At 48.4% G+C, this 20,669-nt stretch overlaps 7 protein-coding genes across 7 annotated transcripts; 2 read left to right on the top strand and 5 right to left on the bottom strand.

Annotated features, from left to right (window-relative positions):
- Nucleotides 1-147: 147 nt before the first annotated feature.
- SPPG_01277 (ribonuclease HII) lies at nucleotides 148-2,039 on the top strand. The gene is made up of 8 exons (XM_016749602.1): nucleotides 148-500; nucleotides 584-655; nucleotides 722-848; nucleotides 915-1,002; nucleotides 1,053-1,190; nucleotides 1,248-1,341; nucleotides 1,400-1,523; nucleotides 1,580-2,039. The coding sequence occupies exons 1-8, from the start codon at nucleotides 221-223 to the stop codon at nucleotides 1,737-1,739; spliced, it is 1,083 nt and encodes a 360-aa protein (XP_016611860.1). The 5' UTR covers nucleotides 148-220; the 3' UTR covers nucleotides 1,740-2,039.
- On the bottom strand, nucleotides 1,821-4,558 carry SPPG_01276 (uncharacterized protein; the record flags this gene model as incomplete). The annotated part of the gene is made up of 13 exons (XM_016749601.1): nucleotides 1,821-2,097; nucleotides 2,166-2,587; nucleotides 2,653-2,764; nucleotides 2,832-2,886; nucleotides 2,950-3,237; nucleotides 3,299-3,400; nucleotides 3,480-3,524; nucleotides 3,596-3,717; nucleotides 3,782-3,830; nucleotides 3,918-4,040; nucleotides 4,112-4,165; nucleotides 4,244-4,329; nucleotides 4,396-4,558. 13 exons carry the CDS (start codon nucleotides 4,556-4,558, stop codon nucleotides 1,979-1,981), a joined length of 1,740 nt encoding a protein of 579 aa, XP_016611859.1. The 3' UTR covers nucleotides 1,821-1,978.
- An 845-nt stretch (nucleotides 4,559-5,403) lies between these two features.
- Nucleotides 5,404-13,608, bottom strand: SPPG_01275 (uncharacterized protein). The gene is made up of 16 exons (XM_016749600.1): nucleotides 13,490-13,608; nucleotides 13,268-13,416; nucleotides 12,947-13,207; nucleotides 12,820-12,889; nucleotides 12,625-12,758; nucleotides 12,452-12,556; nucleotides 12,105-12,388; nucleotides 11,283-12,037; nucleotides 10,466-11,212; nucleotides 9,758-10,402; nucleotides 8,307-9,682; nucleotides 7,290-8,249; nucleotides 7,119-7,223; nucleotides 6,958-7,056; nucleotides 5,829-6,894; nucleotides 5,404-5,762 (listed from the first exon to the last, which is right to left on the bottom strand). The coding sequence occupies exons 1-16, from the start codon at nucleotides 13,572-13,574 to the stop codon at nucleotides 5,497-5,499; spliced, it is 7,107 nt and encodes a 2,368-aa protein (XP_016611858.1). The 5' UTR covers nucleotides 13,575-13,608; the 3' UTR covers nucleotides 5,404-5,496.
- Nucleotides 13,609-13,779: 171 nt separating this feature from the next.
- SPPG_01274 (uncharacterized protein) lies at nucleotides 13,780-14,574 on the bottom strand. The gene is made up of 3 exons (XM_016749599.1): nucleotides 14,419-14,574; nucleotides 14,202-14,358; nucleotides 13,780-14,136 (listed from the first exon to the last, which is right to left on the bottom strand). The coding sequence occupies exons 1-3, from the start codon at nucleotides 14,482-14,484 to the stop codon at nucleotides 13,955-13,957; spliced, it is 405 nt and encodes a 134-aa protein (XP_016611857.1). The 5' UTR covers nucleotides 14,485-14,574; the 3' UTR covers nucleotides 13,780-13,954.
- A 253-nt stretch (nucleotides 14,575-14,827) lies between these two features.
- SPPG_01273 (glycosyltransferase family 2 protein) lies at nucleotides 14,828-16,865 on the top strand. The gene is made up of 4 exons (XM_016749598.1): nucleotides 14,828-14,918; nucleotides 14,995-15,394; nucleotides 15,456-15,529; nucleotides 15,589-16,865. Exons 1-4 carry the CDS (start codon nucleotides 14,832-14,834, stop codon nucleotides 16,732-16,734), a joined length of 1,707 nt encoding a protein of 568 aa, XP_016611856.1. The 5' UTR covers nucleotides 14,828-14,831; the 3' UTR covers nucleotides 16,735-16,865.
- On the bottom strand, nucleotides 16,864-19,198 carry SPPG_01272 (uncharacterized protein). The gene is made up of 9 exons (XM_016749597.1): nucleotides 18,630-19,198; nucleotides 18,382-18,470; nucleotides 18,282-18,314; nucleotides 18,086-18,221; nucleotides 17,795-18,016; nucleotides 17,607-17,723; nucleotides 17,441-17,544; nucleotides 17,290-17,382; nucleotides 16,864-17,226 (listed from the first exon to the last, which is right to left on the bottom strand). The coding sequence occupies exons 1-9, from the start codon at nucleotides 19,096-19,098 to the stop codon at nucleotides 17,053-17,055; spliced, it is 1,437 nt and encodes a 478-aa protein (XP_016611855.1). The 5' UTR covers nucleotides 19,099-19,198; the 3' UTR covers nucleotides 16,864-17,052.
- A 40-nt stretch (nucleotides 19,199-19,238) lies between these two features.
- SPPG_01271 (uncharacterized protein) lies at nucleotides 19,239-20,370 on the bottom strand. The gene has a single exon (XM_016749596.1). It carries the CDS (start codon nucleotides 20,360-20,362, stop codon nucleotides 19,301-19,303), a length of 1,062 nt encoding a protein of 353 aa, XP_016611854.1. The 5' UTR covers nucleotides 20,363-20,370; the 3' UTR covers nucleotides 19,239-19,300.
- Nucleotides 20,371-20,669: the final 299 nt, after the last annotated feature.

Here is a 20,669-nt window from a genome sequence, read left to right as displayed (position 1 = left end):
CAGTCCACGTTTCGGGGATCAGCTGTGCCACCTTCGCCATAGCGACAATCAGATCTTTGGGCATTCGATCTGGCGAATTAATGTAAGTCACGTGAATAGTGTCCGTGCCTTCGGACATACCGATCAGCAATTGGAACAAGGCGACATGGTTTGTCGCTGGTTTTCGAACGACCAGCCTCTGTTCATTGCAAAAAGAGACAACCAGATTAGTTCACTTACAATGCCACCAAAAACACGACGTTCCCTGAAGCGGACGTCGTCTTCAATATCTACCGTGTCAACAACCTCCATGACTTCCCTGTCTCCCTCGCCCTCACCTCCTCCAACACCAGTTTCTGACCCAACTACTTCGACATCCGAGGCCTTTGTTAAGTTGGACCACATTCCGGACGGCCCATGCACAACATCCTGGTCCTATTATTCCACTGTTCCTAAGGAGTGCGCGGAGACGGAGGCGGTTTGTCTGGGAGTGGACGAGGCTGGTCGTGGACCCGTGTTAGGTAGGCAAGCATTATCTGGAAGAACCTCGGCGATCAGGCGGAGGAAGTCGAAAATGTATCTAGCTGACTTTGCGTCTTGGTAGGACCAATGGTATATGCAGTAAGCTATGTCCCTGTCACTAGGAAGGACGATTTGGCGCAAGTCGGATTTGCAGGTATGCTATGCCCTTTGGCGTCCAAGTTTGGATTCCTAGATGTCTAACGACGCCGATCTCCCCTAGATTCCAAACAGCTAAAAGAAGAGCAGCGGGATCAACTCTTCCAAACACTTTCGAAGCATCCCGATTGGATTGGCTGGGCTGTCCATGTTTGCAGTCCTCAGGACATCTCTGAATGCATGTTGCGACGGTAATCTTTCCGATATACAGTTCTAACGTATGGGAATATCATGTACTGAAGGTACGCATTATACAGAGCTAAACATAATCTCAATGAGCTCGCTCATGACACGACGATAGATCTCATTGCGCGCGTATTGAAGAATGGGGTGCAGGTGACAGAGGTAAATACAACTTCCCGTCACTGCTGGGCATGCGACTTAGACATGTTTAGGTCTTTGTCGACACAGTTGGACCGCCAGATTCCTACAAAAAGAAACTAGAGGCGCATTTTCCGCGGATCGACTTCACCGTCACAAAGAAAGCAGATTCGTTATTTCCATGCGTGAGTGCTGCTAGTATATGTGCAAAGGTTGGTAGGTGCCAGATAACAGGGAACAATGAAAACTCTGGTTAACTTGAAATGCAGGTGACTCGAGATGCCATCCTTCGTGGGTGGGTGTTTGCCGAAACGGGACTGGACGACGTTTTCTCTCGGGAATTTGGATCGGGTTATCCTTCTGGTGCTTGTCCACGTTCCGCTTATTGCAACTGTACCATTACTGATATCTGAGCATATAGATCCAAACACTATTAAGTGGCTGAATGAGCACATCGACCGCGTTTTCGGTTACCCGAGAGTCATCCGATTTAGCTGGTCAACATGTGCCAAACTGCTGGAAGATAAGGGAGTCTGCGTACGATGGTGGGTAAACCTCTGCATTTCGGCTGGCTGCAATTTAATAACACCAGACACTTTAGGCCTGGAGATGACGAAGATCGTCAGACTAAAAGTGCCGATATCCGAGGACTATTTGGACGCAGTGATAGCACTCAGAGCGAGGAGGGGAGCGAGCCGCCTCGAAAAAAACCAGAAAGAGATCCCATATTTAGGAGTTTGCGACACGTCATGACGATATGAATATACCTCTCGCGCGGGCGTCACGCGGCTAACTGAATTCTAAGTTTTCAAATTCTTCGTAATGGATGGGCATGCCATATGCTCACCATGTCCAACCCATACTATTATACTCATTAGTATTCATACCCCATATATACAATTGACCAAAAACAAACTGCCTCACGGAGATTTTATAGTCTATCACATAGGACTTCGCGCAACCCTCCCTTAAATTAGAATTTACAAAGCTCGTAGCCCTTTCATTCCTCTGCCCGCAAAGTCGGTTTCACATAATACACTAAGCACAAGTTAGATGCGACACCATCCCATCCGCGAGTTCCCGATGCGCTGATCATATAGCGCTTGGCAGGATCGATCACTAGTCAGGGCAGGTGACGACGTCAATGATCAGAATCCGCGATGTGAGCTTGGGGACCTCTTACTCACATATGCTTGATACAACTCCACTATTATGCCCCGGCACGATGGTAAATGGCACAACGGGTGCTGTATCAAAATCTTCTTCTTGGAAGCCGCCTTTTCCGTTCACCTCAGCCTTTTCAGGTTCTTCTGACATTCCAAGCATCCCACCAGTGGCGGGAGCTAGCGCCGTATCCGAGTCCATTCCACCCGACAATGATGCGCCCAGTACCGAGTCAGTGCCCATTTCCTCATCAAGGAACAGAGTAAGACCGGCGGTGGGGAGTTTAGGCGTGCTAATCGCGCTGGCTGGCGGCGAGCTAGAGGTCGATGATTGACCTGTCTCAGGCCCGTCTGTCACAGATTGGACGGGCGCCGGTAAATCCCGTTGGGTTTGTGAGTCTGTGGTCAGATCAAGGTCCCATAAACGTATAATGTCCTGCGATGCACTTCAATTGGATGTCAGTAAGCAATACTGTTGTAGGAAACTGCCCACCCACATGAAATAAGATACCATAATAAATGTCTGTTGTTCGGCATGGCGCTAACATAGGATACAGGGCCTGAATCTCTTGGCAAGCGGATCGTTCGTATCAGACGACCTTCGGCTACATCAAATTCATCGACTAAACATCACGCAAACCCTGTCAGCTCATACTTCCGAAAAGAATCACTGGGTCGAGGCATACACACCTGTAGCGTTCCTTCGTCCGCAATATATTCGACGGCCATCGGCACTCCATGTAGCCTGGCGTAGAATTGTGTTAGATCGCTCAACGATGTGCAGCGCCATTTGTACAGGACCACGTACCGAAACAGTCCATGGAGGGGCGCCACTCATCGATGCCACGAGCTTTCTGCCAATCCCACTTGGATGCCGCTGGTCAAACAAGAGCACAGCTCCATCGTAGCTGGTCGCCATCAACAAGGAATCCTCAGCAGCTGATGGGGCCATTAAAGCATCCATGCCGTTCACAACCTCCGTATTTATCAAATCTGGATAGCATGATGCGGGGGAAGGACTAAAGCTTACGGACGTTACTTGGGACGTTACACCTTGAAAAGACCGAATTATTTCTCCGGTGTTCAGATCCCATCGCTGTGTGAAAGAGCGGAATCACATATGATGCCTTTTTGCCCTCCCTGAAAAACACGCATACCAGCAGTGTCCTGTCCCATGACCCGCTAATTACTCCCCGCTCCCCCGGTGTAATACGAAGCACAGACACAGCATTATTGTGACCGCGCAGAATGTGCTGACACTGTTGAAGAAATGCAGTGAAGAACGGTATGGTCAGTAATAAAGCCGCAAAGGCTTATTCGTTACGAAAAAGTACCTACGTGCCCTTCGTCGTGTCGTATGGACCACAGATTTATATTCCCACTCTATATGTCAATAAGCGAGGTGATGAGCAACAATCCCCACAGATAGACTACGCATAAGGATAAGGTCGAACCTTACACCCGGTCAAGCACCAATGAGCTTCCGAGTGAACATCTATGCTGTATACCGGTGACCAATCCGCTGCTAGAGGAGGTGGATTATCGGGGTCCAGGGCAGGTAGCCCGTCTGCTGTGTCTATTGTACGGCATGGTTAACAGGTGCACGTTATTTCAACTACAGGTACAACGTGATCACTCACATGTTGACGGGAATTCCTCGTTCTCCCAGGCTGAAACCAGAACACCTGCCTGTACGCACCGGTCAACGTCAGTATTCGGTGACCCAATCCATTTCGCTAACTTCTCCCCTTGCCATCTAACGAAGCATGGACCAACCTTCTCGATAGAATCCACAAGTCCATGTCGTTGCGTCTGCGTCAACAACTGCTCTCCCCGGACCGTTGCAGCAAAGTCAAACTTGCGAATGAATCCATCATCCCCTCCCGTGAATAGCCAGCGCTATAAATTATTCAAGGCATATGAGTTAAACATCGATGCAGACCGAAATTACACTGAAAAACTGTCTGTACCATGTTCCGTGTCGCCGCCATACAATTCACGCTCGCCGGGTGAACGAGCGACGCCTATTCACATATCACAACACAATCTGATCAGAACTTGAAATCCAATATGATGAATGTGATCAAAGCTGGGTCGCTTACAAACGGGTCTATTTCATATCCAGCACATTCCCCAACGTGTTCCTGCACATTGATCTCACCACTGTCATACTCGCCGTTGACTAATACTGAGAACACAATACTTCGCAACTCTATCAGCAGGAAACGGCTGAGCATCTAACTCCTCACTGTACCTTCTTCCTCTACTTCCATTGACTCCTCTACTGAAGCGCTAAGAGGTGGCTCCTGTCCATCCGCCTGGTCATCATCCTCGACCTCATACTCTCCATCTTCTGACCCTTCGGCATCGACGTCAGACCCGAATAGCTCTTCATCCGATGGCGGTGGCTGCCACATGCTTTGTGTACTCAAACTAGAAGCAGCCAATGGCGTGGGACAGATTTGCAAGCGATTCGGGATCGCGGAGCCAACACCAAAGGCAGCTCCCAAAAAGGCAAATTACGCTGGCCTAGTGGTAGTTAGCTTTTCACATACCCCAGTTCAACCCAGGCTGGAACCTGTAGCGAGTTAGGATAGGGGTGGGACTCGTTTGCAGGATAGGTTATGAAGGGTTGGACAGGCTGGCTAATTGTAAATTAGAACCGGCTGTAGTGGGTTGGAGGGAGAATTTGTCCCTAGTGACATTTTCTACCACCTGCACACTATGCACAAGTACATTTACCTTACACATGAATCGCTAATAGGGTGGTTAGGCCCAATGACACATGCAATACATTACGGTTGTTCTAACCGGGTAACTAAGCCCACCACACAAGAGAAATCCTACTAAGCCCTTGATTCTGAAATTCTTAGTCGGAGGATGTTTCAGATAGTAAGGTGGATCAGAATTAGACTCGGAATACGGGCGTGGGAAAATACAAAGATAATACATACCTGCGATCGTAGCAGCATTTGCAAGGCATTATGTTGTTTTTGTCGGGAGGGCGAGGTCCTCGGCACCAGAGCGGCATTCTCATGATGATGGACTGAGACTTGTTGGGCAGATGCTTTGAGTCGAGGATGGGTAAAGAGGAAAGAGGGAAGAGACAGTGAAGGCCCCCCTTTTATAGACCTTCTGCATGTACCTCACCGCAATTTAAAAAAAAACATTACATGCATGCCACACCAATCTGAGCGATAGATGGGGGTTCTGATTATGCGATATGATTAACCGGATTAGTCCGGATAATAATGGGTCCTAGTGCCATTTTCAATCACCTCAATAAGATATTTTAAATAAGTCTAGCTAAAAACTATTTGCTACGCTATGATACAATGAAACCCATATAATATACTTACAAAGATTGACTTTTGCCCGTTATTTCCGATAACGCTTTGGTCCATATACGTTCCTCCCGGCTGATACCATCACAATCGTCACCACCCCAAATACGCCTTATGGTAGCCTGGAGAATGTCTACCACATTGCCCACCTCATTGGACTTCAGTAGCTGATCTGGTTTAGGGATCTTCCCAAGCAAGATGGGCACCACTTCATACAAGAGCTTTCGCGAAAACGGTGTTCGCGGGAGATCAGGAGCGAACCGCGGGACGTACTTGTCTGTAAACAAACAATTCACAATTATGTACCAAGTTGGGTGTCGTATATACCAGGTGCGGCCGTTACCTGCAAGTTGCTCCATTGCTGATATAGGACGGTCCCCGGTTATCTCCCCATCATCATCCCGTTTCCGCTTTCGGCCGTGACCCGTCAATTGCTGCGCTAAAATAACCATACTTACACTAGCTTGCAATCTTGCCTTCTTGCTGAATTGGGTTCCAATCAGTCCCCACATGGCTACCAGCCGCCCGAGAATGTTTCTTCGCCTTGTACTCTCGTCTGTTAATACACATGCAGCTATGGCATCGGGATGTGTCATTTGTAGACGCAGCAAGAACTCCGTGTAGCGGTCTAACGGCGTTACGCGGTCGGGAAGAGCTGAGCGCCAGATCTCCGGATACATATCCGTGCACTCTAATGTATAGTCCAACAGGCGCGCCAGCATCTCACGCCAGCTAACCCGGACATCACCAAGAAGGGACGGTAGGCGAGGTATAGAAAGGACAGAGGTGACATCAAAGAGATATAGTCGTGCTCGTTTCAGAAGCCTTCTCAGGTCGTAATCCAGACTATACAGCCCGTCCAAATCCAAAGTGTCCAGGGAGACGTTGGACGCTTCATTGAGGCCTTGGTCGTTCGTGCCATTCTGGTTGAAATCTGGAGGTAATACACGTTCGCATTGTTCCAAAACTGCTGCCAGATCCAATACGTGGCCAATGCCGAACGGAGATACAGCCGACCCATTGGTAGCTAGCTTCTCCTCATCCCCAAAGGCTGCCAACGTATCATATAGTAATCGACTTACGTCCACAGCGACATTACACCACCACGTGGCCGTCTCCGCCTTTATGCACCCATCAAGACGTGCGGCGCTTGCAATGCCTTGCACTACAGCTGCGACCACAGTCGCAATGCTTTCTAGCCACACAATCCGTCTGCTTCCATGCCACTCGGGATCGGAGCGAACAAATCCGCTGAGTATGGCTCGCATCACGCGCGGTATGCAGAGTACGATGTCATTTCCGGAGCGGAAATCGAGTGCGGTAACGACTGTGTGCATGAAAGTCAGCAGACCACTTTGAGTGATCATATCTGAGATCACCGAAGGAATCGCGGTAGCCTTGACAATAACCTATCATGGCACATGTGAGCTGCTGCCCAGTCACTGTACAATGGAGGGATTTCTTTGCTTTACCTCAAGAACAAGTTTCCGTGTCATTGTGTCCGACATTGACGAAGAGAAAAAGCCCATCAGGATGTCAACGACATGACGCCGTTTATATAGTCGATAATCCTATCCATGTAAATAATGAGCACATCGAGAAAAAGACGAACGCCCTTTGGCAGTCAACGTACCCCAGCAGTTTTCAACCCGCAGGAGAGCAATCGCAGCATCCATACTCGCTCCCTTCGAGAGTTATCTGATGCTGAGTAGAAAAGGCCATAGAACATCGGGACATCCTGCAAAAAAAAGAGCATCAGAAATTAGTGTCAAACCAAACAAACAGACTGAAGGGTATTCCAGACCTCAAGGTCGACGATGGGTCTCTGTAAGAAGAACCGATTTACAAGCGGATACATTTCATTCTCCGGTTTCAATAATATCATCAACCCCTGCGCAATAAACAATGCCACCACGGCAGGAACCCGTTGCGTTCCCTGATTTCCTTCTTCTCTTTTGACGACCGCGTTCTTCAGCCCTTCCAACAATAATATGATCTGATTTCTCTCCTTCATCGTTGATTCGTACAATAAATTATACGAGAGATCCAGAACAAAATAACCAGCTTTTCGCATCGAATCTCTATCACTCGAAAGCGCCATAATGGCCAATCCTAGTGCATTGGACTCGACCAGTCGTCGTGAATCAACATGCATGCTCCCGTGGATTAAAGATCCAGCAACAAGGGGGAGAAAGAATTTTGGGTCGTATAATGGTGTTAAGCGGGACGAATACACCTCACCGGCAGCCAGAGCTTCCGCAAAGTGTCCCGTACTGGGTTGAACAGCCTCCAATTCCAATGCAGTGGGGAACCACTGACATGTATGCGCCATCCACACCGCGTCTATTCTCGCCAAGCTTTGTGCGGCACTCACACTCGACAGCGCGGCGGTGGACGTCAGGCCCCACCGCATCGCATGTGCCTCAACGCTGATTCCGGCTTGCTTTTCATATAACTCCCAGATAGCGAGTATCACCTGATCAGCACTTGCTACCGTGCCCTGGTACGCCTGTGCCAACAGAGGTAAATGCTCCGTCTTACAGCAATGGACAGGGTCAAGCGACATCAGCAAATGCAGAAAATGCAAAAGACAAGGCTTAGCAATGTGGATCGGAGGAATGGGGCTGATCTTCGAATTTGTTGACAGAAAGTCGTTCGTTCCCGCATGTGCCACCACTGTGAACTGCGAATGAGATAGAATCATTTCTACGAGAGCATCCACGGTGAATGGAAGTTTACGGCGAGTGGATGATTTAAGCCGCCGCTAGCAATCAAATATTAGGGGCTTGCAGTAATAATACGTTCGATCTTTTGTACTCACATGCCCATACACAAACGTAACCAAGTGGGTGAGAAAATTTAAGACATGTGGGTCGGTGATGCGATACTTCAATGCAGCGACTAAGAAATTTTTGAAAATCTCTCCTTGATCTAACAACCCGCGGATGGCATTTTCGTCGCCTTCTAGGCGGACAAGGACCGACTCCAAAACTTCTATGACCTCTTTCAAATCTCGCTCCCCTGGCTGCTCTGACCCATTGAGTATTCCTTTCTTTTTTCCGACGAAGAACCAACGTAAAACGCACAGTGCTACGGCAATCACATTGGTAAGGCCATGGGGATCAGAGGCAAGTGCCAGCAATGCTAGCAAATGCTCTTTCATCGATGATATTGAGAGGAGGTAATTTGGAGACTTGGATTGCGCTGATGCTCTTCTTACTAACTCATCAAGCAATCCTCCGTATTCATGCGCAAATAAACCAAGCAATCGAAGCACCGCATCGCATTCTAGTATTGTCCTCCCATCAATACCGAGAATACTGCTGACCAATTGCTCCTGCAATTCCTTCTGGATTCGGCGATGCAGGAGGGTTATCAAATCACGTTCATCCTCGGTTACGCCAACTTCCCAGACCACTTTTATCGCAATCGACATGGAAAAACGTTCTTTCGCGGACAAGGTGACAACTAAGCCTGCCAGCACAGCGTGGACAATGCCAAGCTGCAGCGAAGAAGTTCGATTTTCCTTGTTGAGGACGTCAACCACGCACCGGCGTATCACAGGGCTGGTAACGATGAGTGATCTTAGTATATGTGCGCGAATGCACTTTCCGTCCTTCTCCTCCCCATTCAGCAGAAGTCGAACAGTATTCTCATCGAACAATGATGGGACGTCGGCATAGAGACGAACATATTGCTTATCCCCATCCCCATCGGACGCAATAACACGAAAAGCAGCAACCCCATCCTGATCGGCTCTGATCATCAAAGCCTGTGGCACAACTGCCCTCTTGACAATATTCGCGATAATGTTCTCTATTTCCGCATGGTGACGTCCTTTCAGAAGTTTCAGGAGCCTGCGGAAAAAGCTTGACTTGATCACGTGCGGCTCGCCATCTCTTCCAAGGGTCCTGGCGGTCAAAGCCAGAAAGAGGAGATCGTTCATATTCTCAGATCCGTTGAGCAGTGGCTGGAGAATTTGATTCACATCCTCGTAAGTCATGAAAGATCTAAAGAGTTCGAATGCCCGCACCGTGTCATTGTGCGGCGATTGGAAGGCCAACTCTGCGAGCAGGCGATCGCGGACACGATCCGTATAAAGTCGCCAGGTAGGAGACATAGGAGACAAGGACGAGTTGACCGTATTCATATCTCGTGTCTCCATTTCCAGCGTCTCATGCACCAATGCCATGATTTCTGTAGGTGACAAAACGATTTGAATACCACAGCAGGAAGCACAGCTCAATTAGGATGTACGACAGCGACACCTACCAGTGCTAATTTCCTTATCCCCACTTTGACGGGAAACGAATCTATCAAGGAGAAGAGGGTGTCCAAAAATGATGTCACGCACAGTATCATAAGCATTCTCTTTTAGTCGGGAAGTTGATACCAGCGCCCCTGCTTTTCCAAGGCTCCAAGAGTGCACCTTTGTCACAAGAGCTTTCAAAAGCGCGAAGGCAAAACGCCGGTGCTGGTCCCAACCCAAATGTATAGATCGCCCAAGCTCAAGCAGCACCTGTCGAGTCCACCACACGCACTCTGGCGGATGTTCACAAGAATTGATGCGAGATATCAATAACTCTTCGTAAGTGGGGCCGAAGTCCAATGACGAACTGAACGTGCTCGTGAGTAGCGAACAAAAAGGAACTTGATGAAAGAGACGAACGACAGCCTCGTTGCTCTCGTTCGGGCTGCCTCCGATGGCAAACTCGCGTAAAACCTGGTACACATCAAACATTGACTGTGATATAGGATGTCTCCAAGTTAAATAATCGGCGATACAGGCAAGAAGTGGTGGACTGTTCTGGCATCGCTCAATCATTTCGAAGAAGACCGTGCTGAGATCGACGGGACATGTATTCTTGAGAAACATAGTCAACACCTCGCCGGAGGCCGCAAGATCGGCGTCCATAGCTGCCGGAGCCGAGACAGCATATCAGAACTTCATCCAGTATTGCTTGTCGTTCCAAATCTTACCTTTTAACGTCTTCCGCCATCTCTTTGCCGCATCCTTTCCATGATGAACAACGTCGTTCGTTTGTCCAGCTAATCCGGTGAAATAGCCCTTAGCTGCATGAAGGTAATGATCCGCCTCCCAGCAAGCCAAATATCCAAACTGTACGCCTCCGCCTACTATGACACCCTCGCATACTCCGTCGACGACCTCCACAAGGTATTCTGCAATTCCCTGCGTTGATTGCAGTAACCGTACCACCAGGTGAAAGAAAAATTGCGCTGGGCCGATCGCCGCCGACCTATCTCCTTTCTCTGCTGATCGCCGCAAGAGAGCCTGCAACCCATCGGCGATACTTATCAATGCTGGGCTGATAGGGTAAGGTGGTATGTCCACCAATTGTTCATCACCGGCTGCAATGGTGCGGCGACGAGTTTCCAATACATGGTCGGCAACTCGTTTCTGGTAATCGCTCAATCGACCGTGGCAGGCATGGACAAGCTTACTCAACCTATCTACGGTTCGGTACAAGGTTCTAGCTCCCGTACAAAGGGCTTCGTCCAACCACGCCAATGCCGACATCTGCTCATCTTTGGGTAAGTTTTGGAGCGTGAGAAGCCAAATAGGTATCTCATCGATGTGATTCTCAAAGAGGAACGATTCCGCAAGTAAACGATGCAGCACTCCATTCGCGACAGAAGCGACATTATTAGACGTAGTGGTAAGGTATAGTTTCCATATTGAACCAAGATGCGAAGTCGGCGCATGCGCTATTGTATGCACGGTTTAGGTTGAGAATCCAGTAACTATTTAGCGGAAAACATTTAGACTGATATCCACCTGCTCTCTCTTTCCAGTTGAATTCCGGAACTTCACCAATCAGCTCCAGTATATGAATTTGCAGCTCCTCGGATAGAGCCGTCAGATCGGCCGGTAAGAGCTTTCCGCAATTGAATCGAGCCTCAAGGATTGCATCAGGGAACTGGCGCTGATAGTGTCTGACAAGCTTGAGTGATATGCAGTGTAGTACTTCTTGGGAGATCTCCTCAACTTCAGCTGCTTCTCCATCTATTTCCATGTCCGTGGCGCCTGCCTCGTCCGACTTGCCCTTCTCTCCGACTTGTTTGCGTTGTTGTGATTGTAAAGCAAGTACCGTCTGAAAGTCCGGTAGTCGCCTCTTGATCTCGTCTGTTAGATCGTCCCGGGCTTTGCGCCATTTCTGCAACAGTCCATCCACACTCCCGACCGCAACTGCTAACTGGGCAGACGAAGCCACTATATCTTCGGCAATGCTCTCTATTGTTGCTTGTATGCGAGCCAGCTTCTCCAATGCCAATGCTTGCACAAACGCGGAGGTATGTTTAACAAGTGCGTTAGGATGTAATAGCCCTCGGATATTGAGCGCTCGATCAAGAGGCGGGGGGAGGACATTGTCGACCATAGTCATGAGGGGTGGTGGAGACATTGCAATAATTGTTGCACCCAACCTCGACGGTATCGGAAGTTGAATGATTTTGGCTGCTAATGCCATGTTGGCAATCCATTTTGAAGAGACCCGAGGTTCGAAGGATAGGCTACTCAGCTCATTCCAATATCTATAACTCATGGGGTTGGCGTTTGCAAGAGATCCCTTGAGGTGATTGATAGAACAGCGGTACTTACGGCTGCACTAACTCTGGGCAATTTCGGAGACCCATTAGGACTAAAGCCTCCTGTCGAGGATCTTCTGTCGGCTTGAGAGACAACAGCAACCTCAGCAGGACCTTATTATATACAGTGATTGCTTTGCCCTCCCCGGTGGACTTGGCTGGATACCAACCGGCGTCTTGAAAACAGACACCTACTCCTGGAGTGGTACATATATAGAGCAGAAATTCATGTCCTACATCGGCAATCGCTAACGCATTGTCCGGATCCACCTCCTTCCGAGCGTACAATTTTACCAACTAGCGGCAGTTGCGTGAGCAATAATCCTGGTGCGAAAGATGAGACTTAGTTGAGTACTATACCTGGTCCAATATGTAGTTGTTGAAGAAAGCAACCTTCAGCGTCCTGGCGAGATTGGTATCATCGATGACAGTGCGTCGCAGAGTCGAAAGAACATAGTCCACAGTCTAACAGCCCAAAGGCAAAATGTCAGCCCTGATGAACCTTCGGTCAGATGAAGATAGCAGCAACGTACTTCATATGAATCATCAGCCAGTCCTTTGAATACACTGCTTAGAATATCTTTTGCCTCCAACATAAACCTCTTGACCGAAATGTCACCCTGTTCAAGGAACGCAAACAGAAAGCGGATATATAACGTCCGAACGTCTGCCAATAGAATCTATGAGGCTATAACCATGAGAGGCGCCCTTCGAGCCTTACACCATACCTTCATTTCGGCGTGGTTTTACGTCCTCTCTCGGGGACTTTTGGCGGGTATGTAGGAGTTTGGGCAGGGCCTATAGTTTCACTAGAGTCAATTTTACGCTGTATTGGATATGGGCACTTTTCCGTACCTGCATGGTGAAATTGAATGTCTCATGAAGTTCCTTGGCCGTCGCTGAGTTGAACCCGGCGACTGCAATCAACAATCTCAGAGTAGACTGTATCAAGGGACGTTTTCCAGATGACAAATTCCTGTATATCGGCTTCATCCAGTCACGAATGATAGACCGAGAAGCCGCAGAGCCCGTTGACCACATCTCTATTAGCTTAGACGACAGTATCATGTGGGCAATCACGTCCAATAGAACAGGAGCGATCCGATCTATTTGATTCTACTCGCGATCGTGTGTTAGAGTGCACCAATCGTCTCGCGAGGTCAACTAAATACATACTGCTTGCTGGAATTCCCATAGTCGAAATAGCTCGGCACATTCTGGAGATCCCTTAATGTATGACTTGAGCAAGTCAGCTTCCACTGACACTTGCGGATCCGCATCTTCGTTTATCAATCGGCTGAGAGAGCGGTTGAACCTTGATAGACCTTCAAACAGAAAACCACAAGTTAAAATTGAATGCCCAAATGTTGATGTTTTGCGAACGAGATTCAGCTGCACCTGAAAACAGTGTCTCAACGTTATCGGAATTCAAGGCCGCAACGAGCTCCTGGTGCGTGAGCGCAGCCTCCACGGCGACAGGCATAGTCGCTTTGGGCACAGGTACCCGTAGCCAATGGGAGGAACACAGCTGCTCAAAATCCGACGATTTGAACTCCCAGCTTGTGCGTCAGCAGAACACGTGCAAAAAAGAATCAACCAATCACGCTTCGTGGCTGACCGATCAACCCATTTACTTCGGATCTTACTATAATGCCCTAGACCGACTTGGTACGAAAGGCACGGCAAGTTGGGAGCACATTCATTCATGTTATAGAACTGGTATTCCTAGATTTTATGATACAATATGTACATATTTACGTCTTGCTGATGGAAGATGCCAGCAAAAAGCACTATTGACGGTACCACAAAGTAGCAAATAGAAATGACTTGTATGATGCATGGTATGATGCCTGGTATAATGGGTTATTCTGTCACGACCTCTCCTTTCTCGTTGATCTCCAGCGGGTGACCTGTCACACTCTCGTAAATCTCGCTAGCTTTCAGTGCACTCTTCAAGTGATCTTCGGGTGGGCGGGGATCATGGCTACGGGCGACATATGATGCAACACGTCTGTCAATGTCTGTGGTTCCGCCCTTGGATAGTTCTAAAAGAGTTTTGAGACATCCGCCAATACTAAGAGCCTGCAACTGAAAGGACGGGACTACATACGGTCGTCCACGCTCTCAAAGGATTCCTGATCTAGAGCTTCGTCGTAACTTCCGCGAGGCTTTGCATGACGCAGATTGTATTTATGACCAGGTGCCGGTTGGTCTTCTCCTTCCGGCGGCTTGAACTCTTCATCGCCATGCTCAACGAGCTCGCTGTACTGGAATATAAGCATTAGTTAAAGACTGGCAGCCAAATAAAGGCACCAAGCATGTCGTACCAGATCATCCTTGACCACCCCTGGCTCAGACTGATAGGTCTCGTCTTTTGGAGCAGCCATTGCCATCTCAATGATTGAGCAATCGAAAATCGTATGCAGAGTTGATGGTCAAAACACTTTAAAGCTCCTTATATATGGGCAAGAATGGGGGTGACGATGTGGTATTACGTTAAAAGATTTGGTTTAATATCACGTCATGAAAGAAGAATTGGCTTCCATATTGCTGACTAAGCATATTATATAATCAGAACGCGCAACACGTCTTCCGTGTGCCCGCGATTTGTTTAAATAGCGAAGCGGCCGAAGGTGCACCTCTCATTGAAATCAACGCAGAAGGTAGCCGTCGGTGTCCGGATATCTTTGGGACTTATCAGAGCGTTTGCGGCGGCAGGTGTTCGGCAGCCTATACGATCATGTTCTACTTGACGAAAGAAGCTCTACCGGTCTTCTTACCGCTTGGATTTATCGGGATTTATCGATGGTTTTGGTTTCTCATAAAGGTTTGTATGGTCCATAAATGAGTTTCAATGAATCCGCGTGAAAGCGATAGCAAAAACAATTCTCATTGCGTAACAGATCCTAGCATATTGCCTCTACAAGCCGCTCAAGCCGCGGCAGCATCCACGCTACATTCCTGCCCGCGACGTAACTGTGGTAGTTCCTACAATTGACTCTGGGGAAGAAATTAAAGTCGCCATTCGAACATGGCTCAGATGTGATCCCTATGAAGTTATTTTCGTTACTGTACCGTCTGCACGGGATGCCCTCAATGCACTGGCTCGTGAAGTTGATCCTTCTGGCACAAAGGTCAGAGTAATCACCATTTCAAAACCCAACAAGCGAAATCAGATGGTTGCTGGTGCTAATCGAGTCCGAACGCCGATCACTGTGTTTTGCGATGACGACGTGCTTTGGCCTGAGACGATGTTACGATGGATGTTGGCGCCTTTTGAAAATAAGATGATGGGAGGTGTTGGTAAGTTTGAGCAAGATCAAACTGTAGAGTTTCACTGGCTGATCTCATTTGCTTGTATAAGGAACGTCGCAAAGAGTCCTGCCGCAGCATAAATATATGACTATTTGGGAGATCCTGGCAGCATTTCGGATTTCGGTATGTATGAGGGGTGTGGCTCTGAATTAACCGTTTTGCTGAAGGAACGCTGCATCCAGATGCGCAATATCGAGATTACTTCGACGACGTATATCGATGGTGGCGTCTGTTGCCTCTCAGGACGAACGGCCGCGTACCGCACATGCATCCTCCGGGATCCCGATTTCCAGTGGTCCTTTACTCACGAGTTCTGGCTTGGAAAATACCACCAGCACTCAGGAGACGACAAGTTTCTAACCCGCTGGATTCACTCCCATAACTGGAGAACCTATATACAAGCTTGTCCGGAAGCCGAACTTTCGTCAACATTCAAAGACAACTGGCGTTTTCTCAAACAACTTCTTCGATGGACGCGTAATACTTGGAGAAGCGACTCTCGAAGCCTGTTCACGGAGCGCTATGTATGGGTTCGCCACCCTTTTGTTGCCTTTACAATGCTAGACAAATTCTTCAACCCGATCACTCTCCTCGCCGGCCCCGCGACAGTGGCCTATTTAGCAACCTGCTCTGACGAGCCGGGATCACTGCCTCTCTGGGTTGTCCTCACAAGTTATCTGGTCTGGCTCTTCGTGACGCGACTCATCAAATACATGCCGCATTTTGTACGAAGACCCCAAGATGTGTTTGCGATTCCAATTTGGCTGATCTTCAATATCTATTTTGCCATCATGAAGATCTACTGTTTATTTACGTTGCATGTTACGGATTGGGGAACGCGGGATGGAGCCGATGATGGGAAGGGGGCAGAGGATGAACTGGATATCTTTAGGCCGCGGTGGACTGATAAAGACGAGGAAAATGCCTCGGGAGCGGGAGGCGTTCCCAACGTCCGCATGCCCTCTGGACCATATGGTGTAGCTGCACCTGGACCTGCATTGTCACGAGCGAGCACAATTGTCGGTGACCATCCTCACCACGGGCAGCAGGAGAGAAGTGGACGGCAAAACGGATGGGGTAACAGCGTATATAGCATTCCCGCTCCGCCTGACGTCTCCAATGGGTCTATTAACCTATCTGTGATGACGGACTTCACGCCACCGAAGAGCCAAAGAGGGTCAGACTCCAACCAAACTGTGAGCCAGGCTGGGACCCGGAGTACTATGGGTTCCGGTTCGGACGCTACAAAGACAGAAGAACGGAACAGTACATGGAGTGCTATCCCTCACCCGACCTCAAGCGGTGTACCTGTCAACCCAACCAATTAACGAGGAAGATTATTTGCTTGTATACATTGCTGTATCAAAACTAAGTTGTACTTTAGACTAAACCAAAGGATAATCGAATTGTAAGTAGTGTAGTTTGAACTATTCAAAAGAAATATATAATATATGGATGATTTGAATACATACGTGCTCAATGTGATGTTGTAAATTAAGAAGTAGCAAAATGATACATGTATGTACGAGGGTTATGCTCGTCATCTCCGATGACCAACGAGAAAGGTCGGTCATATGGCTAGGATCACCGTACGTGATCACCCTTACACCCAGGAAACATCAACTTGATCCTAACTGCACTCCATGTCATGCTCCATCACCATGCAACTCAACATCAAACTCTTCTGGTGTGACTTCAACCTCAACGTCCTGCGTCTCCCACCGGCGAGTCCGCCCATCCCAATCTATGTCTAACGGTATGCTGCGCTTGACTGTAAAGCGCACTGGCTGCTGAATCTTAAGACCCATAGCTTTGAATACCTGGAAATGAGAGAGTTAGGGGTAATCATGAGGATGTTACAGAACGGTGCTTGGGGAACTTGCCTCCTGACTGCTGTGGACAGGTGTATCATTTACCGCCACGATCACGTCGCCCTCTCCAAGATTGGCTTTGGCGCACGGTGAGTCTGGGAAAACCTATGACCATATTTCGTAAGTGGCCCATATAGCGACAAAGCGCACAGAAGGATCATACAGATGTCACAATAACACCCCCAGATGTGGGCGGAATCGACGTCATAGGACCTTGCTTTCTCAATTGTTGACGCACTTGCGACGTTAAGGTGACCATACGACATCCTAGTGTACAATCTGGTTTAGATTCCGACCGACGTACTTCAGCACCGAAAAAACACAATTACCAAGCCACGGCCGTACAACTCTTCCTTGTGTATGAAGCTGATGAATGATATCCATCGCATTATCTACCCTGATGGCAAAACTTATTCCCTCGCTTTCGGCTCGCGTGGTGTTGATGCCTTAGCGCGGAATGACTGGCATGAGGAAGTAGTGCAGATGGACCGTCCACTTAGATAACTGTGTTGCGTACCGACGACTTCGCCATCAAGATTTATCAAAGGACCGCCAGAACTTCCCTCATGTACTACACAATCAGTTTGTATGTATTCCACGCGCACATCGCTTCCGGTTCCTATCTCCTCATTTCTTCGCCGTCCTGATGAGACCACTCCCGCTGTCACCGTGTTGTGCAGCCCAAATGGGGAACCGATTGCCACCACCCAATCTCCCGGTCTCAAGTTTAGGTTAGAGCCTTAAGGAATGGCCAGTGATCTTAGGATCCATTACTGAAACACATGGCATGATAGGAATGAAATCTTACTCATCTGTAACACGGGCCATTTGACTGGAGTATCGGTAGGTCGGGGTTTGATCTTTACAACAGCCAAGTCACTAGGAGTATCAAGGCTGTGAATGAACCCTTCATATTGAGTTCCGTCACATGTGGTCACTGTAAGCTAGCCAGCAGTGACATAAATGAGCATTCGCGCCAGACCGGACTCACTTGCAGCACTCACCGTACTACCAGTCGCCATATCGGTAACTACATGCTGCCAGAAAGGTGTTTAATTTTGTAAGGTCGTCACACGCTGAATAGCCGTCGGAAGAAATACATACTGCATTCGTCAGGATCGATCCCTTCTCATCGATGAAAAATCCGGATCCCGACGAGATAAGAGACTTTTTGTGCAGAAGGGTGGATGCATCTGAGACATGCCATGAGAGAAGAGTTATTTAGAAAATGACAAGTCTAGATTTTATTCTCATCGAGCACCCTTCGATGCTCATTCCTCTCGAAATCGCGCCAGCTGTGCTACATACGCCTTACGACAGCTCCCTGAAAAAAATCATCTTCTAAAACTCACCGGTTTCAACTGATATGTTAACAACGGACCCTATTGCTTTCTCGACAGCGTCCGCAACAAAAGCGTGATTGCAAGCGCAGTTTGACCTCTTTCCTCTGTCACGTATCTTTGGAAATAAGTGTGGTTTTGTTGCTGGCGTTGTCTCATTGATAGAAAGAGAATCTTCTTCCATAGACCCTACGGATATTGTTGGTATCGGCCAGGGACCCCAAGCCCGTATTTCTCCCAGCTTAAAAGATAGGACAGCGGTGCCTCCAAATATCGACCCTGCAAGAAACCATCCTGGTACGAGACGTTGCAGTAGTCTGCGACCAGATATTGTCGCAGCACGAGTTCTTGTCCGCAATCCCCGTGTTGCTCTCTGGGTTAGTAATGGGTATCGGAAAACCGACACCCTCGTTTGGACCTCGAACAGATGGCGTGCGTTGTGATGACCAGAAAGGCGTGAAAAGGGCCGCAGGCAAAGCATATTCAAAATCGCAAAAACTGCAGCTTATGTAGACTCCCCAGAGGTCCGCAAACGTCGTTCAGCGACATGTACTCTGTTGCAGTCGGTGTTGGGATGCCTGATGACAAGAACAGTTGTTGTTGTGTCATACTTAAACTCACGTGACTTTTATGGAAATAAACAAATGAAAGTGGACAATATTCCAGATTAAAGTACAGCTCTATCAACTATCAGCAACAGTCAAGTGCAGCAGGGCTACCTCCCCAACATTGTCTTCATGATAAAATAATCTTGGTACGCGGTCAAGCCGGATGCGCTCATAGCGTATTCTATTCCTCGTCAGTGCACTAAGGAATTCCTTGTACGTTTGCTCTTGTCGCATCGTCAACGCAACCCAACCTTCTCTGAATCCAGTGGGATGACCATGATGTGGAGTGCGCAGTAACGAGCCGAGCACGCTCGTCAAAGGTGGAATCAAAATAGGATCGTAGACAACATCCGCGCAAACAATGATCTCTGCATTTCGGGAGGCGATATCATCAAAGTCAACTGATTCCCAATCCAGTTTGGACACTCGAATATTTGGCGGATTGCTCTGATGACCTCCAAAATCCCTCGCCATTCGATCTATGATCATTTGGCTGTTAAGGTCCACATTCTCCTTCAATCGTTCCAGTACACCCTCGTCTACATCAGTTAGTTCAACGCTGGAAGCACCCATATACAGGCAAACTAGTCCCAGGAGACCTGCTCCCGCGCCTAATTCTAGGATTCTACGTCCCTGAATAACCTCTGGTGCTGCATTTAGCAGATACTCTGCAAAACGAAGGGCCGCTTCCCAGGTACACAAGCCAGTGGTACCCTGCGATATTTTCAATGGCTCTTCGTGGAGAGTTAAGTAGACAGTCGAGGAGGTCTTAGTGGGCAGAGGGTACGACTTGTAGCACGCACGCGACAGATCACCAGTAAGTTTGTCGCCACTGGCATTAGACAGTAGCTCTAAATAAGCTTGCAGTAAAGCCTCAGAGTGCTCCTCTCCAGTCGCATCGACCTTTTCAAGGATTGCTTTGAGAAAACGCAGTGAGTACGAAGCCTCTGGTGGGTAGCTTTTCCCCAGTTCAGATTGCACGGTTTCACGCAGGATAGCATCTTGTGTAGAGACATCCAGCTTATGCAGGATATTTTGGGGCCAATCAAAAGATCTCAGTGGAACCGTTTGAAAGTATTGTACGGCTATGATAGTAAGCCAATCATGTTCTGCAGAGCCATCCTCGTCATGGCTCATGTCCAAAAGAAGAGTAACCTCAAATCCAATCCAGAATGCAACCGAGCCAAATCCTCAAGCAGTCACGTGGCGCGACGTATGTAAGCATGGGTTCTAGCACTGTCAACAAGGGTTTGAACACTTTTCACATCATCCAACAACTTCCGCACGGCGTTTGCAGCAAACCCGGTGCCTAACTATAAACGAAATATTTCCGGAAGTTTTCAGAGTCTCTTCTGCCCCTCCGTACAAGGTTACAGTAGAGCACTTTGAAGTTGACCCTAGTTACAGATCGGCGAGGACACCAACGTCCACTCGCTCTTGGGAA

The sequence above is a fragment of the Spizellomyces punctatus genome (assembly GCF_000182565.1).
Source record: "Spizellomyces punctatus DAOM BR117 chromosome Unknown supercont1.2, whole genome shotgun sequence".
In the NCBI taxonomy this organism is placed as follows: domain Eukaryota; kingdom Fungi; phylum Chytridiomycota; class Chytridiomycetes; order Spizellomycetales; family Spizellomycetaceae; genus Spizellomyces; species Spizellomyces punctatus.
This window is presented reverse-complemented; position numbering and strand designations above follow the sequence as displayed.